General features: G+C 35.1%; 1 protein-coding gene across 16 annotated transcripts in view; it reads left to right on the top strand.

Annotated features, from left to right (window-relative positions):
- PAM (peptidylglycine alpha-amidating monooxygenase) overlaps positions 1-17,124 on the top strand; it is a 174,924-nt gene that overhangs the window by 44,157 nt on the left and 113,643 nt on the right. For all 16 annotated transcript variants that reach the window (XM_033179011.1, XM_033179016.1, XM_033179014.1 and 13 more), the window contains exon 4: positions 7,813-7,900. In XM_033179011.1, coding sequence (XP_033034902.1) covers positions 7,813-7,900 — 88 coding nt within the window. The remainder of the gene's footprint in view (positions 1-7,812; positions 7,901-17,124) is intronic.

Here is a 17,124-nt window from a genome sequence, read left to right as displayed (position 1 = left end):
TAATTCAGCAAACTTAAAATTCTGCTGCATGTAAGTTATTGGGTAATAGGGATATGAAGTATGTTGCGTGTTTAAGGAAGTCACAGGCTACTAGAATTCTAGACAAGAATAAAAGTGTTAAAACATATGAAAAGGACTTTCTCCTTGAACTTTTCTAATTTCTGAAGAAAATTACAAAAGACAATACAATTTACATTGTTTATTAGAACTAGGACAGACTCTCTTGATGGTGTTAAAAGTCAAAATTGGATTTGAATAACTCACTATTTTGGCTTTATGTTTATATGCTAGTTATATAACCCATCTTAAACATACTTCTAAATTTTTAGCAAATACCATCACAGTCATCATGGAGCTCATATGTATATATGCCTGTTATATTTACATAGGAGCATATAGCATGTATGATGTGTTTATATGTCTGTATTTAACCATTGAATGTGAATTACAGTAGGTGTTTAGAGAAATGCAGTGATGAAGATAAAAATGTTTTATATTTTGAACGAAATTATAGCTTTCCCTAGGGCATTTTTTTTTGTTGTTGTTTTAATAAGAAACCATAGAATTTGAATGGGTGAAAGTATAATAATATCTGCATTTGACCACTGAACTGTGGTGCTGTCTAAAAGGTGTTTTACAGACACTTGGAGGAATTGGCTCTGACAGCAGCCCACTCAGCCAAGAAATTTGACTGTCGTCTTTACCCACTTGCTTTCCCTCACATGGATGACCTGTAAATAATTGTGTCTTTTCCTTAGTGAATGATGACAGGTCTCTATCTATCAAATTGCACTACACAAATGAGCTAGAAGCCATTGAATTTAGAAACAGATAAAATTAATCTAATGATTCATTGTTTTTCATTTTCTTGGGCTTCTCTCTTGAATGTAGAGAAATTTCTGTTGCAGAATTGCACAGTTAGATTTGAATAGTTCCAAATATGACATTTCTTAAACAAAGCACATGATCAAGTGATGTTCGGATACTTCAAGAACTGCATGAACAATTCAATTTTGATCATGCTTATGTGTCACTAGATAGTATGACATAAAGACCGAGGTCTGGGCAGAGTACACTGCTTGTATATCCATGTTTTATGGCTTTGGCAGCAGTAAACAGAGGGGAGTATATTATGCATATGTGTGTGTACATGTGTGTGAGTCCTCATCCCCATGCAATCATTCTGTTACCTTTCTGCTTCCAATTAGTTGACTAAGTATCCTTTCTCTTCTGTCTTCAACTAGGACTTCTTTCCAACATAAATAATGAGTAGTCTCTGTCTCACAGATGATCACTGAGTATTTTTCACCAATCACCCTGAAAAACGCTTAGTTTCTTAGTGAAAGCTACTTGGAAAGAGCTATGATGAAGAACACAAATAAGACATATATAGTAGAGGTCTTTGATGAGTAGATAAAGCCGATTTTTCTTGGTCATAATCATGTAGGAGAAGTTGTTGCTATATACCTTGTCTCAGAGTCTCAGCGTATTTCTTAAATGTCTTCTATCCTTTGGTCACCCAAATACATACACATGGTTCCAAATTGACAACACTCAACACTCAAGTTTTTTTTATTACTCAGCTTTTCTCAAGTAATAAAAAACAGTGAGAGATGAATAGGAACCATTTCTAGTGTCTTCAATTAGGTACATCTAATGATCACCAGAAATTAATTGACATGTTGATATAGCTATTTTAATGCAGAAATGTTAAAATGCTACATTTCCCCCACCTACCACCTCCTCCCGGCTAGCTGTTTCAGCAGGAACTACTTTAGTAGTCAACCCATAAAAGATCACTATGAGTTGATCTAGTCAGAGAAAATTTCATGATGAAGGTTGCAAAATTTCATCTGGACCTCTGAAGATGACCTCTTTGAATATGCAAAGGGGTGAATATTTTAGTGGCCCACAGTATGAGCCCAAACACACTGGGCACAAGTATGAGAGACAGTATCATATAGTGGCAAAAATAGCAAGTTCTGAGCCAGATCACTCCACATTCAGATCCCAGCCTCACCACTTTCTAGCTATACTACTAGGGAACAAATTACTTCACCTCTCTTTCCTGAAGGCTCGTCTATTTGGCAGGACAAAGAACCAGACTCATAGGGTCATTGGGAAGTAAATGAGTGCCTGGCACCTGGAAAGCCCTCAGTAAATGTTAGTAGTTGTGATTATTAAGTGAGGGGGCTGCCTGATGAGAATAAGGAGTGGATGTAAAGGTTGCCATATTGGAAATGTAGTGAGCTAGAGGACTGTCACAGTGTTATGCATGGCCCTGAAAGGCTAGAAGAAGGGTATGGGCTTGATTCTGTAGGAAATTAATAGTAGACTATTATAGGAACGACATTACAAAAACAGCGCTTAGTGAAGCTTATGCTGTTTAATCTTGCATAAGCTTGGTTGATGAAGTCTATTTATTGATTCTTTGGTATATATCATAGAGTTTAATTTTAAAAGATATCTAGAAATTTAGTTTTTGTGTGTGTGTTGAAATTTCTTTATTCAGAGGTGAGGATTGTTTTATTTAAATTGATGTTCAATATATAGGCTTGCTCAGGTGTCTTATTTCTTAGATAATTTGGTGACAGCAGCTTTAAGTCCTCATAAACCACCATAAGCATTCTTTACCAATGGTACATCATTGTCCATACTAGCAGGAGTTAATGACAATTTCACTATTAAGCTTTCTGATTAAAAATGTTCAAGGAAAAGGTCTTTATTTTAGTACAGAATTGCTTCATGGTTATGGGGAAAGCTTGTGGGAGATAATGTAATATGCCATTGTGGTGGGTTTTTAACATGCTGGAAAATAGACTGGTGCTGTGAGCTTTGCATTTGTCTGTACCTTTTTGGCTAAACTGCAAGATTATGAACATTAAGGTTGATTGTATCCTGAACTCAATGTTGATAGTAAGATTTTAGGGCTTATGTTTTTTTTTAAATCATGACGTATCTTTTTTATTATATATTCTTGAACCTCACACCTTCCCAATTCTCTCAATATTAAATATGGCTTGAAAACACAAACAGTCTTAGAATACTGACTCTTTATCATTGATAGGACCACAATTGCTAGAGAATTCCTATGCCTGCCTCAGATCTCAGCATTAAAATGATTTTGGGTGATACAGCTAAAATTACATGATATAATACAGAGTTCCAGTGGTCTCCTTGAATAAAATAATTCTAAAATATCAACTAATTTTTATCTTTAGAAATTCTTTATGAATTTATTTTAAAAGAAACCTGCTTTTACTGTTTGTCCTGTACATTTAAAGGAGTAGTACAATCCCAATTTAACTAAGATGAGTTGATAAACTCAGACTATGCTCACATAATAGAGTATATTCCATCACTATAAATGGGAACTATAGTCAGAATTACTGGTGATTCACTTGTGAAACCTTTAAATGATATACTTACTGGGAATAAGTGCTGGAGATTTGACTGAGATATTGATGGGGGAGGCAAAGAGAGACTGGTCTAGATTGACTCTAGGCACTTGTATTTTTACCAAGTTCCACAGGTTATAATTTAAAGCCCAGGTTAAAAATGGCTGCTTAAGAAAATTGTTTACTAACATGTAAAAATACCTATGGTATGCAAACTAAGCTATTTACAGTGTATAATATGATTACATTGGGAGGAATAAAGAAAGTTAACAACACTTATCCCTAATATATATATAGGCAACAATTCTAGATTGCCAAAGTTCTTCAGATCCAAACTTGCAAGTCAGTTCTTCTTTTTTTTCAGTAGGTTAATTATCTGTGGTCTGTAGTATTCCTCTACTGAATATTTTTTAGCTAAAAAGAATTGTTCCTGCCATTTCCAATGGTAATTTAGAGCTGGTTATATATACAAGAATATCTCCAAAATTGCTGGTTTCTCTATTTGGTTATGTGTGTTCTTCAGAATCTTTCCATGTCCTAAGTCTGGCAGAAGAATCAAAATTTGACATGCAGACTTGGATATCCACTTGGAAGGGAAAAATGGAGAACTAAATGACATTCTCCCCTAGGTCACGTTCTTAGAGAATTTTGTGGCCGTGATTATAGTCTGATGTTACTTAAAAGAGCCCATAAATCCCAAACAATCCCATGCAGTGAGGAGAAATTTTTCTTGTAACTCCAGAATTTAGACCTAGACATCTCTCTTTTCAACATGTCATCCACACACATAGTTTCAGGTCTTTCATTTCAGATGACATTATCCTTTGAGAAATCCTCCAACCTGTGTGCTTTCAGTATCATCAGATTTCCTTTAATTACTGTGTGAGTCACTTTTTTGGAGTCTTAGTCCTTCAAAGATACTTCATTCCCGAGACTTACCCACCTATAAAATGTTCCCTGGTCTCATACATCAGGCAATCTGAACTGTTAGTTCCCATTGAGACTGAAGTACCATTTCCACTTAAGCAACTGTCATCTTAATATTGAGTTAGAAGAGTCAGTGGCACTTTTAATCTTGTCGGATATAATATTCCTTTGCATTCTCTTGAGGCTGTGTTTTGCACTGTTTTTCACCATCCCAAGGCTGTCTTTGTTTATTCTGCCTGTCAGAATTGCACACTGAAATGCAGTTGTTTCCTTTATTATCCTCTAGCTCTCTTCCCCTTGGATCCTTTATTTCTTTGGTGTATGATGGGTGAAAAAGAAAAGAGACATTTCTTTTTAAGATGTTATTCTACAGTATTTTTCCATATTCTATTTTGTGTTGTTGTTGACATCTCCTGCATAGTCTTATGTGTGTCTTGTGCCCAGCAGACCTAGAATTCACTAGGGGTGGGGTCTTATTTTGCAAAGCCAGGCATAATCAGCAGGAATGTAGCAAACCCCTGAAATGAACCTGTCAGACTAATCTTTTCCCAGCCTGCCGCTCCCCACCACTGGCAGCAGCCCTTTAGTGAAATTGTCCAAGTGCTGCTTTATTTTAAGGCATCTACTGTTTGTTTTAGATTTACGTTTTGATTTGACATTCCTTTTGCTGGAGGTAGTTTTCATTTCAACTTGCAATGAATTGTACTTTGAGCTATAATTATATAAATATTTAGATATTATACTTTTTCTTTAGGATATGATAAAAGATGGTTAGTTGCTTGTTTTTGCTGTGTACTTCTAATATACTTAGCATTTAAATTAGATGTGGAGTTTCTGGAGGAATATGTGAGTCAGTGAGAATATGTTTTTGTGAAAGGAAACTCTGAAGAATTTTCTTTTTCTACTGCTTAAAGAGAGTTGTTTCTCATTTTAGAAGCAAAAATTAAACACATACCTAGTTAGAGTTCAAAGTAGAGCAAATAAATAAGTGGTACTTAAAATGTATGTCAGAAAAAATGTATGTCAGAAGGAGAAAAAAATCAGAAAATGGTTAGAGAAGTTATACTTTGATTAATTAAGATTTGCCCCCTTTACTTTACAAAGGACAGTTAGAAGAGTCTCTTACATAAGCAAGGGCCCAGGCAAACTATGTTCTTTCTTTCCTCATGGAAAGCTAGAGATTATATGTTGTTGTTTTTATGATCTATTACTTTATCAGCAGCTCTCTTCCCTGCCCTTACCTGAATCTTTTGCTTATTAATATTTCATTTTTTAAAATTACTAATAGCTCCTTATTTTTCCAGAAATGTCTTTGCCTTGTTTCACAGCAGCATACACATTGCATTAGTATAAAAAAGATACTGTTGGTGTCTCCTAAACAGACCCTGACAGCCCTGGGCTTTCTCCAAACTGTCTTGAGCCTTCTGTGTGATTCCTACTACCCTTTCTAGTACTTTCGTCCATCCTCACAGCTTCAGGGTTCAATTTTTTAATGCTTCCCAAATATGTAATTCTCTGACCTCTTTCTTGAACAAGAGTCACAGAATTCTGACTCTCTGCTGGATACTTCCACCTGAATTTTTAGCGGGTGCTTGAAACATTGTTTTGCATCCAGCCATTTCATTCTTGGAATGAACTGCACTTGGCTATGTTGGCTTATTACCAAAATTCCAAGAATGATTCAGTCGTAGGAAATTTATCCACCCACAATAAGATCTTCCGAGGGGAGGAAATCATGTAGTCATCTACACAGGTTCTGAAAAAGCAGAGGGGTCAGATAACCTCTCATGGATTGGCAGAGGGAATGTTTTTTGAAAAAGGTAGGGGGAGGAGGAGGAGGATACAATTAGACAACAGTTATAGATGTTCACACAGTAATATAAGCAGTTTAATAAAAATGAATATAAGATTAAAAATTGTATCATATACCAAAATAAAATCAAGGGAATAAAAGACCAGTACTCCTACCTCAGGACTTTTTCCATTTTCTTTCTGCCCCAGGAAAGATCCCTGGTAGGATTCTGGAAGGGAAGAAGGAAATCCTGCACTCAACTTGACAGTGGTCTATAGATATAGAATCCTTCTTCTTTCTTCCGTTTCTCTTGCTAACAAACTTCAGCTTCGTGACAATAGGGACTTTCTATGAATTGTGAATGGTTGTAACTTCCAGGTGATTCTTTCCTTCCAAAGCATCTTCTTTCATCTCTTAGGCTTACTGTATTCTTTGGTAATAGAAAACCAAGCCTCAAGTTATAGCAAGTGCATTTTCCAGCCATTCTTTCTTCATTAATATTTTAAATGATGGTATGAAAACTTCAAGATTTAATTTTTAGGCTTCAAGTTCTTATTTTCATTGCAGTAAAAGAAAGGTTTATTTGTCTCCTCTGAAAGTGGTAAGCCAAGATGGCACACAGTAGGTTTGGCACATAGCGCTATGTTTTCTATCAGACCCACTTTGCCAGTCATGGTGCTATAGTTTGATGTAGAACTTTTTTGCTGTTGTTTTGTTTTATAAGTACTGATGTCTCACATACACGTTCTAGCAATAAGTTATGTTTTCTTAATTTTATCAAACAGACCAAAATAGCTGAAAGATGCATTTTTGCACACACCTGAGATTTAAGATCAGTTTGGAGCTATTTAGCATTTTATGTGCAAAGGTGACTCATAAACTGCTACTGCATACTGGACAGCATTTTGATGAGGATGAAAAGGGATGAGCCAAACCCACACTAGGAAAGGGAGTTCATAGATAATAATATAATTTATTTTTAATTTTTTCTCTTTCAATTATGCATTTGTTTATTTTAATGTCTTTCAACAACTATTATTGGGAGAAAACGAGAAATGTCATTGTAAAACTTCTGATATCTTTTAACAAGTATACCATGCTTATTCAGGACAGTAATTTTATGTCTTTTGTATTTTTGTAAAGATACTTTTTCTACTTTTCTTTTTCTTTCCTGGTAAATTGCTTCTTCATATACATCCCAGTGACTATAGTACTGTTGTTATTCTAAGATGGTCATAAATTTGTGTTATGAATTTTTGTGTTCATATTTTGACCACTCACTGTGGTTTCTGTTTCACTACAATGTTGTGCAGTGTTTTATGATACTCAGCACTCTACTGAAGTCTGAAAGGAAATATATTGTGAATACATAGGCTGCAGATTTCATTTAATACCCATATAATGCCCTCACTACTTTAAAAGAGGTCTTCCATTTAAAAAATGTGTGTGTGTGGTGTGTGTGTGTATGTGGGTGTGATATTCAGCCTATTATTTTTCCTTTTTATTCTTCTAATCATATTATCGAATCATGCTTATCTTTAATAAGATAATTTATACAAACAGGGCATTTGATCACAAGAGCATCAAAACATCTTTGTTATACAGGTATTTGAACTATTCGAATATGTATTTTGTGACTTTGGTGCACAGAAGTGTAACTTATATTCACATACCTGTATTATTTTCTCATAACAGTTGACTTCAAGCCTCGAGCCAGCATGGACACTGTCCATCATATGTTACTTTTTGGATGCAATATGCCTTCATCCACTGGAAGTTACTGGTAAGGATAATGGGTTTACAGTATAGAAGGGTGTAGAAAATGTGTTTTACAGGTGCAAAGTGTATCTGTGCAAGTATTTTACAACTGGTTAATAAATAGGCAGAACATTTTAAGAGAAAGAACTTTGTTCATTGGCATCACGTGGTTATCATGGTTTATCACAGTTATTTGGTCTGCTATGGAGCATATCTATCAGCCTTTGTCACTGACTTAATAAATATATGTCTCATGGACATAAAGATGGAAACAGTAGAAACTAGGACCCCAAAAGGGGCTGGGAGAGAAGGGAGCAAGAGTTGAAAAACTACCAATTGGATACTATGTTAACTATTTGAGTGATGGGTTCAATATGCCCAAACTCCAGCATTACACAATATACCATGTAACATGTTCCCCTTGAATCTAAAATAAAACATCGTAGATTAAATATATGTATATTATATTAATATAATACATTAAATATATGTATATTGTTATACAGTAGTATGTCCAGGTGCATAAGGCTTATAAAGAAAGTCTGAAAATTTAGATTATTGATACTCTGATATTAATTTTTAATTAATGTTCTTTGGCATTCTTGAAGATCACCAAACTCAGAAAATAGCCACATGTTTTAAGCCTCTTATTTTTCAAGTAGACCCACAATCACTGTTACACATTTAATAGTCCGAAATGACTGGTGTGCTTTGCTTTGCATTGAGGAATCTGTTTTGAGGTCCTGTCCCTACATAATCATGTAGACTGATGGACTTTTCTGTGTGCATCCTAATATTCATTAGCCTGATGCGAGTCAAGTAGCAACTGCTCTCTTGTCATTTTTATAATAACAATATAATGTGAATTTGGAACTGTTAAAAGCACAGGGCAATTAGTGGAAATCTCCATGGACCAAGTACCATCAAAGCATTTGTTAATAGGCTTAAGTTATTTGATGAAAGGAACATATCACATAGGAACCCAACTTACGTGACTGGGTTTATGTAAAAACGGAGTCAGCAAATCACAGTTAACACCCTTCAATATCAACATTCCCGTTTATGCTCTTCAGTAAATTTTTGTAAATAAAATTCTGGGATTAAAAGATTATTCTGTGACAGCTTTTCCTGAATTTTATTCAGTAAATCACATCCTTTGGTTTTTATGCTTTAAAACTATTTCTTCTGAAATTACCAATATTTACCTTTGAATTAGACTCACTGAAAATAGCTAGAAGGATTTAAAGTCTGCTTTTGCTGCACCTTGGTTTAAGGGAATGAGTGAGAAAATAAAACAACCCTTAAATGCTATTCCAATTCTAATTATTAGGAAAAATTATCTAAAATGAGCCAAGCATAGCTCATTGTTCTCATGTTAAGGGAATACAACAAACACCTCATTTTGGCCTTTAAAATATTTATTAATATTCTTAAATAAACTATTTTGAAATTAAATCTATAAGATATATTGACCAAAAATCTTCCACATTGGGGAATGAGAAGTTTCAAAGAAAAATATAAATGAAAGTGAAAACAAATTTTGAGTAGAGTAATTGTTACATATATTATTTTGCTAAAATTATTACTTGAAAGTCAACATAGTAGAATGAAAGAGCAGTAAACTAACTTGCTGGATTCCCTGGGTGGATTATTCAGCCCATCTGGAATGGAGTTCTTGTCTTCATTTCAGCAAAAGACTTATACTAGGCCATTTATAAAACCTCTCTATGCTCTAAAATTCCATAATTCTATGAATATAAATTGCATGCAAATGATGAGTCTGATTGGAAAGGCATTATTTCTAAGAGTTGGAAGTGTGTGCACTGCTTGACTCACCTCAAGCAAGCAACTTACCATGTTTTGCCAGTTAGTTGCATCATTGAGTAATTACAATTCTTAATAACACTATACCCATATCATTTTAAATGGATTGTAAAATATTTGCCTTGTATCCCATAGTCCCACTTAATTTGTAGGTTTGTTATAATTGAATTTATAATCATAAAACAAGGACAATTGGTGCTGTTATTCAATATCTTTTAACCAAGCCCAAAGTGTTTAAGTCTAACATTTAAAAGTAGGATCTTTTCAATGTGTGAACTAGAAGACATACATTAAGTAAAACTGTTCTAATGACTCTGACTTCCACAATCAGGCCTTTTTAATATATATTCTTTTACACATATATAAATATATTTATATGTATATTTATATATAATATATTATATATAAAATACATATTTTATATTCTTTTTTTTTTTTGAGACAGAGTCTCGCTCAGTCACCCAGGTTCTAGTGCAGTGGTGCGATCTCAGCTAACTGCAACCTCCACCTCCTGGGTTCAAGCAATTCTCCTGCCTCAGCCTCCTCAGTAATTGAGACTACAGGCACGTGCCACCATGCCCAGCTAATGTTTGTATTTAGTAGAGATGGAGTTTTGCCATGTTGGCCAGGCTGGTCTTGAGCCCCTGACCTCAAGTGATCCACCCACCTTGGCCTCCCAAAGTGATGGGATTATAGGCATTAGCCACCACGCCCAGCCACAGGACTTATATTCTTATTTAAAGATAGTATACATTATTTATCTTCCAATATTTGGCAAAATCTATACTTTAAAGAATTAGAGCTCACAGGATATTTCACAGCCAGAACTTTCAGTTGCTTCACAGAAACATCTTCCATTCCCCACCCCCAGTGCCTCACAGGCTCAGCCCTGAAAATAGTTGGTGGATATTTTCCAGCTGTTTAACATCATATCCTGTCATCTGAATTATAGTACTCACAACAAATATCTATTAGTGTCAAAAGTCTTGCATTATTTTTCTAAAATTTTTGAGTCATGGAATTGATCACACTCATTTTATAGTTGCAATTCTGTTCTTCAATTATTGTAAGATATAGACAGCACTTAAATGAAGACTCCTAAACTTTCACATATATTTTGGGTATGATACCTATAACAGTTTTTGATGCTTAAAAATAACCAGAAGTCATTCACACTCTAGGGAAACTTATAAGGAAATACAAAGCTGTTTCAAGGAAAGAAGAAAAAACTATTTTAACATCAAAATGTCAAACTCGGATTTCCTCTTTTCTGTTTGTTAGCTAGGATTTCCTCCTGTTTTCACTTTAGTGTTCCATTTTCATTGTGAGCAGGTTGGCAAATAGGTGTCTTTAATATAGAAAACATGTTTCCCCTGAAATTATGACGTTATAATTCACCCTCTGTCTTCAGGCAGCATTTTAAATATGAAGGCAAAGAGCTATTCTGATGATGTTTCACTGTTGTGCTGCCCTCCTTTGCTCTTTGTAATTGCTGCTTTCTGCTGTTCATTAAAATATATTTACAGTTATATTAAGTTTACATGAAAATAGTAGACACAGCATGAAACAGTTTTCATTATGTAGTCATTTTAATTTTAAAGTTTTTTTATCTGCACACATTCTAGCCTTTTGTGACTCATTCCAAATTAGCAACTCACACTGGCAATGTGTCTAGTTAATTATATGCATGTGCATTTAAATTGCGTACATAGATTTGAACCTTTTAATATTCTGTAGGGTGGTCCCTTTATAGTTAGAGTGGGCCTAGTGCTCAATTCCAAATTAACATACCTCTAGAGGATGCAAATAAGGACCAGCTGATGGAAAAGAAGCAGCTCTGCTGACCCATGTAAAGAAGGCGATAGTACCTGTCGGATGTAACCCCAATGCCTTTTCCCCAGGCGTTTGGAGGAGGAAAACAATTAACCCCATCTAGGGAACAAAGGAAAATAATAGCACCAAGATTAGAGCAAGCATATCAATAGCATGATTTGTTGCACTTTATTTGTGCTCTATAGACTTAATTCAAAGCATGACAATTATAAGTTCCCCAGATTTATTAGCTGAATATGAGCCTAAACTAAGCTGTAAGTGAGTAGGTGCTCTTTTGAAGTTGTTAGTAATGAAATGAAGGTGCTGAAAACTGGGTAAATATAAAAATTTACTTAAATAGTAAATTTTGAGGATATCTTGGAAATTTAAATATTGTGTTCATCTGTTCTATGAATTACTTCATTCTGTTTTTACTCTTAACAATTTTTTAATTAAGTGATAGGCTACTTACAGTTTCAGTCTTTGAAAATCATATTTTGTTTATGCAAATTGTGTTGGCATTTGGGGTAATTCTGGAGTGCTCTCTTTTTTAAATATGAGCTTGTAGGCTAGTGCATTTTTTATTCTGCTGAGCACAGGATGTAGAGTTTAAAACAATTTAGGAGTGCAAACCCCACGATTTTGTGTTTAAAATATTGGATGATTAAAGCTAGTGGGCTTCTTAAGTATCTAGTCTTATACTTTGGTGTGATCTTCTATGCATAGCTAAAATTATTTTTAGTTCTTATTAATATTTGATTTTAAAGCTAGTTCTAATGACACTTAGGACCAACTAATCTTAACAAACCAAAGATGGCTTCTACAGGTTGTTTGATGTTTTTTGATGAAAAAAAATCCTAGCTGGTTAAATGAGGCTATTTCCAGCTGTTCTAACTGGGAATCATTCTCAAGCTAAAGCAGTAGTGCTTTACCATCTTATGAAGCTTTAGCTTAAATCCCTTTCAGCTGTTTCTATTTATTAACCACCTGCTGTGTCTTTTTAAATGCCACTATCTCCACAGGGTTACAGCTGCTGATGAGGAGAAAAAAAAGGAGATAAAACGTGTGTGTGTGTGTGTGTGTGTGTGTATATGTATGTATATAGGAGCCTATATGAGAGACACCTGCTTGGGTACTCATTTAAATGTCTGTTTTTTAAAGGTGATGTTATTTTCCAAATAAGCCCACAGCTTTGTTGCCTCCCTCCCAGTGATAATGATTCTTTGGTTGAGAACAGTATTTGCATATGCTGTCTTTATGCTCCCATTCCATATCCTGGCCCCTGTCATCCATACACTATATACAGCAGGATTCACTGTGTCTTCTGCAATGCCCTCTTTGTTTTTTTCTGCCATGGGAAACTTCTAAAATTAAATATATGTAACATCCTTGTCAGTATAAATAAAAATAACAGAATCTCCCAAATCTACACTGTCTCTTAAGCGCTGTAAAATGTGGCATTGAGTGCAGTAGTAGTGTTTAGACATAAATTACTGATAGGCTAAAATTAATAGCGTCCATTCTCTTTTTCCACTTTAATATTGTAATAGATTCCTATCATATTGCATATTGGGATAGTATAACGGATCAATTTTTAAAACACAGTTGGTCTCTGGTTCTAACTTCTAGTCACCAATGATTATGTTCCTTAGCTAATAATATTAAGGTATTGGATTAAAGATGTTTAACAGGAGTTCCTTATCAATTGCCCAATTCTTAGTAGACTAGTGTCAACTTTAATAAAATAGAATGTTATAGTTGGAACCCGTTTGACTGTTTCAACAGAAGCAAATGCATTTTTTCCTCACAAGACTAGTACTTTATGTTAGATAGAGTAGCAATATTATAATGCAGCATTGTATTTAGCACAGATCCAGAACTGTGAAATCAGAACATCTTGGTTTCAAATCTCAGCTCTGCTACTTGGTAGTGGTAATAAACATTGGTTAAATGATGTCAGCTGTATTGGTCTGTTTCCTCATCTGTAAAATTGGGCCACTAATCATTGGCAGCTTGATTGGGCCATCATGAAGGGTAGATGAGGTAATATAAGTAATGTGTTTCGTGTAGTGTCTGACATGTAGAAGGGATAGCTATTATTTTTATTCATTTATTAATAAGGTATGTAGTAATCATTCACTATGTGCCAAGCACTTTGTTGGGCATGGAGAATTTGGTATGAACAAAACAGACACACACTCTACGTTTATGGACTTACTGCCTGTCTAACCTTATTGGAGCAAAGGAACAGTGGGTAGTTTCTGTGATGCTATCAGGCTGGTATTTCTTAATCACCATTCTAATTTGCTTTTTCCTTATGTATCCTTCTAATTACTATGTTAATATCTATCCATTGCATTGAAATTCACATAGGATTGTCTGAATTTGGGAAAATATTCTATGGGTTTATAGAGCAGTTAATAGTATTTGAATATCTGACTCATACTGAATGCATTTTGAAAGGTAAGGACCATCCCCTCACACAATTGATTTTGTGTTGTGTTTCTTTAAAAAACTTTCTAACTTTAGATCAATTTTCCTGGTTGTGGTTCTGTTAGATATGTAATGCATTAAAATTGGAATTTAAGGCTATACAGATTTAACTTGAGGGCATGACTGTTATTATTATTTTTTTTTAGTCAAAAGAAGAAACGAGTTATCAGTTCTGATCTTCCCTGAGTAACCTTGGCTTTTAAATAGCCTTTAGCAGACACAACCAGAGAGCACTTTAACAGTCACTCATGCTGTCTTTGGATAATTCAAAATGACAAGCTACCACTTTTCAGTGCTTGGCACAGTCAGAAAATATTCATACCATCTGAATGGCTTCCCCGTGGATTAGATGTGAAAAGGGTTCTATAGGAAAGGTCCAAGAATCCAGACTAGTTTTATTTTCAAATGTTAATTCTCATCATTTTTACTATGAATACTAAGAAACCACAAGGGAGCTATGTGAACCTTTTCACAATTTAATCGACTTAGTCTGGAGGAGCCTTTAGGAGAAGCTGCTAGAATGATAAGAAAAAGAAACCTGGTTGATGAGGCCTGAAATTACAACAGCCATTGATCAAGAGTTACATTGCTTCCCAGCCTTAAGGCTCTCTTTACTAGTAAGAATAGTGAAAATCCCCTCTACTTCCATAGGTCCTTTTTTAGGAAGCCAAAATATACTATACCATCTTTCTCTTTGTGGTCATTTTACATGGAGAAAATATGATGCCATTTTCATTTAAAATGGGAAATGGAAATGTTTACCACTCTGATATGTTATCAGTTATAGAACTCAGTTCTCTCACCCTCTTGTTTTTCCTCTTAGTCCTCCCACTGAGTTTTAGGATTAGTTTCAATGCCCCGGTGTCCTCTAGTGAGTCATTCTTTACTCAGTCTTGAGTTTAATATATTTTTATTGTAAAACAGGGTTTTAAAAATTAAACCAATGTTTGCCTTGAAGCTCTTATTTACCAGACCTGATAAGAGAATAAAATATTAAAGCATTGTCTCTTTGTACATATGTCACAAACAATTTATTTCATCTCAAATTTGATTTTAGAATTGCATGCACAAATTTCAACTTAGTTCAAGGATGACGGTAGTAATCAAAGCTTATCTCCACATAATATCATTCGCTGGCCATAAATCAGTGTCAAGAATTGAGATAGAAGGGACTGTGGCAGCCAGAGCTTTGAGTCATGGTTTAGCTGTTTGACCTTTGGAAGTTACTTAAACTCTCTGAGCTTATTTAGCTACAGCCTGCTGGCAGTGTTGTTATATAAGCTGATTTGTAAAAACAAACAAACAAGCAAACAAACAAACTAGGCAAACAATAATTCAAATTTATTGATGTTTATATTTTAAATTTTTAATCTAATTTTTTAAAGAAAATATTATAACATGGAGTTGAGAGTGCAATACAATTTAAGCTAATTCAGCTCTTTAAGTGTCTGTATATGGAAAGTTGAAAACTCACCTAGAGGTAAGTTTCACGAGACATTTGTTTCCTGACGGGACTTCAGCATGAAGATATTATCCCACATACCTGTACTCGACGTCCTCACAATCTGGGTGGAGAGAGAGAAGTAAGCTGACACTTAGGATGAGGAGTGCTGTAGTTAAGGAATGGAAGGTGGGTGGGGGTTGGAGAACACTTCCCTGAGGAGCAAGGCTTGAACTGAATCTTGAAGGAAAAAGTGAATACAAGTTTTTCAGGCAGAGAGCTGGGATGGGATATTTCAGGCAAAGAGAGCAATGGGAATAAGGAAGACTGGAAACCGGAAGCAACTTGGCAGGACTAAAAAGGGGGTGTTGTCTGGAGATAGTGTCTAGATCATGACAGGTCTTATGTGTTATGCTACAAGATTTGGATCTTATTTTGATTTTATTTTGGGAAGTACTTGAACGATTTTGAGCCAACAAATGACGTAATCAAATGTGTAATTTAGAAAAAGTTACTAAACCAGTTTTCTCTGTTATATTTCAGTCTGGTTCTTTCTAGTCATCCATTGAAAATCAACTTCCATATCAGAGGAAACAATTATCTTGTTTAACCTAAGACTGTCATCACATGGGTGTTAGGCATTTGTAATGTTTAAGATCTTTGTTGAAAGCTATGAAAATTGCCACCCAAATCTTGAAATTTTAGTAGCTCACAGCAATGAGATACAAAGTTCATCACATTTGACAATATCATTTCTTTATTATAGCTGAGGCCAGGAAGGAAAATTTTGCTTTTGGGCATCATCCAACATCCTGAGCCTTTTAACACACTTGGCATAAGGATGTCACAGACATTTCTTCCAAGGTACAATTCTTACATGATAATGATCCGTCATCATAAGTGTATTGTGTTTGACAGTGAACAGTAAGAAACCACTGGTTGATGTCTTTTATATTACACATTACACAATCTCTTTCTACAGCCTGATTTATAGAAGCAAGATCATTTTGCTAAGCATAACCTTATCAAGACCTCCTGGTTCTGAGTTCCTCACCCCTTTTCAGACAGGCAACACAGTTGTCAGCACTCATTGCCTATCCTCCAGCCTCATTTCTGGCTAGAAGCAGAAAACATGGTAAGAGTCCCTGCCTCTGAGTCTGAATGAACTTCTTACTAGTAGTTTTCATATGTGCAACATGGGTGTTTTCTGTGTTTCTGGCTTCAGTTTCTAACTTATTTAGGACCCTATCACAGTCTGCCTTTGTTTCCCATCCAGGTCAGGGGCAGTGTACATTTTTTTTCTGTGTGAGCCAACCTCCATCCCAAGAAGCTGTATTTGTCCTTGTCCTTTAGAGTCTTCAAGCTTTTCAGATCTGCCTACACACCTGACTCACCTTTTTTGGTCCCAGTTTTCAAAACATAAATAAATAACAGCAACACAAAAATGTAGCCTAACAATGTTTGGATTAAATCCAATTTAATAATAAAAAAAGCTAAGAGATATATTATAATGGGAAGAAGAATATGTGGCTTGGAGTCAGACATACTACCATCTATTAATGCGGATCTACCAAACATCCGAGCTACTGCACTGAGTGCCTTATACACATCACCACAGCAGCCCTATCACAGGGGTTTCCATATAGGAACTGGGCCTTTGAGGGCTTATAAACACACCC

The sequence above is a fragment of the Trachypithecus francoisi genome, unplaced genomic scaffold (assembly GCF_009764315.1).
Source record: "Trachypithecus francoisi isolate TF-2019V2 unplaced genomic scaffold, Tfra_2.0 Lachesis_group2, whole genome shotgun sequence".
NCBI classification, from domain to species: Eukaryota; Metazoa; Chordata; class Mammalia; order Primates; family Cercopithecidae; genus Trachypithecus; species Trachypithecus francoisi.
This window is presented reverse-complemented; position numbering and strand designations above follow the sequence as displayed.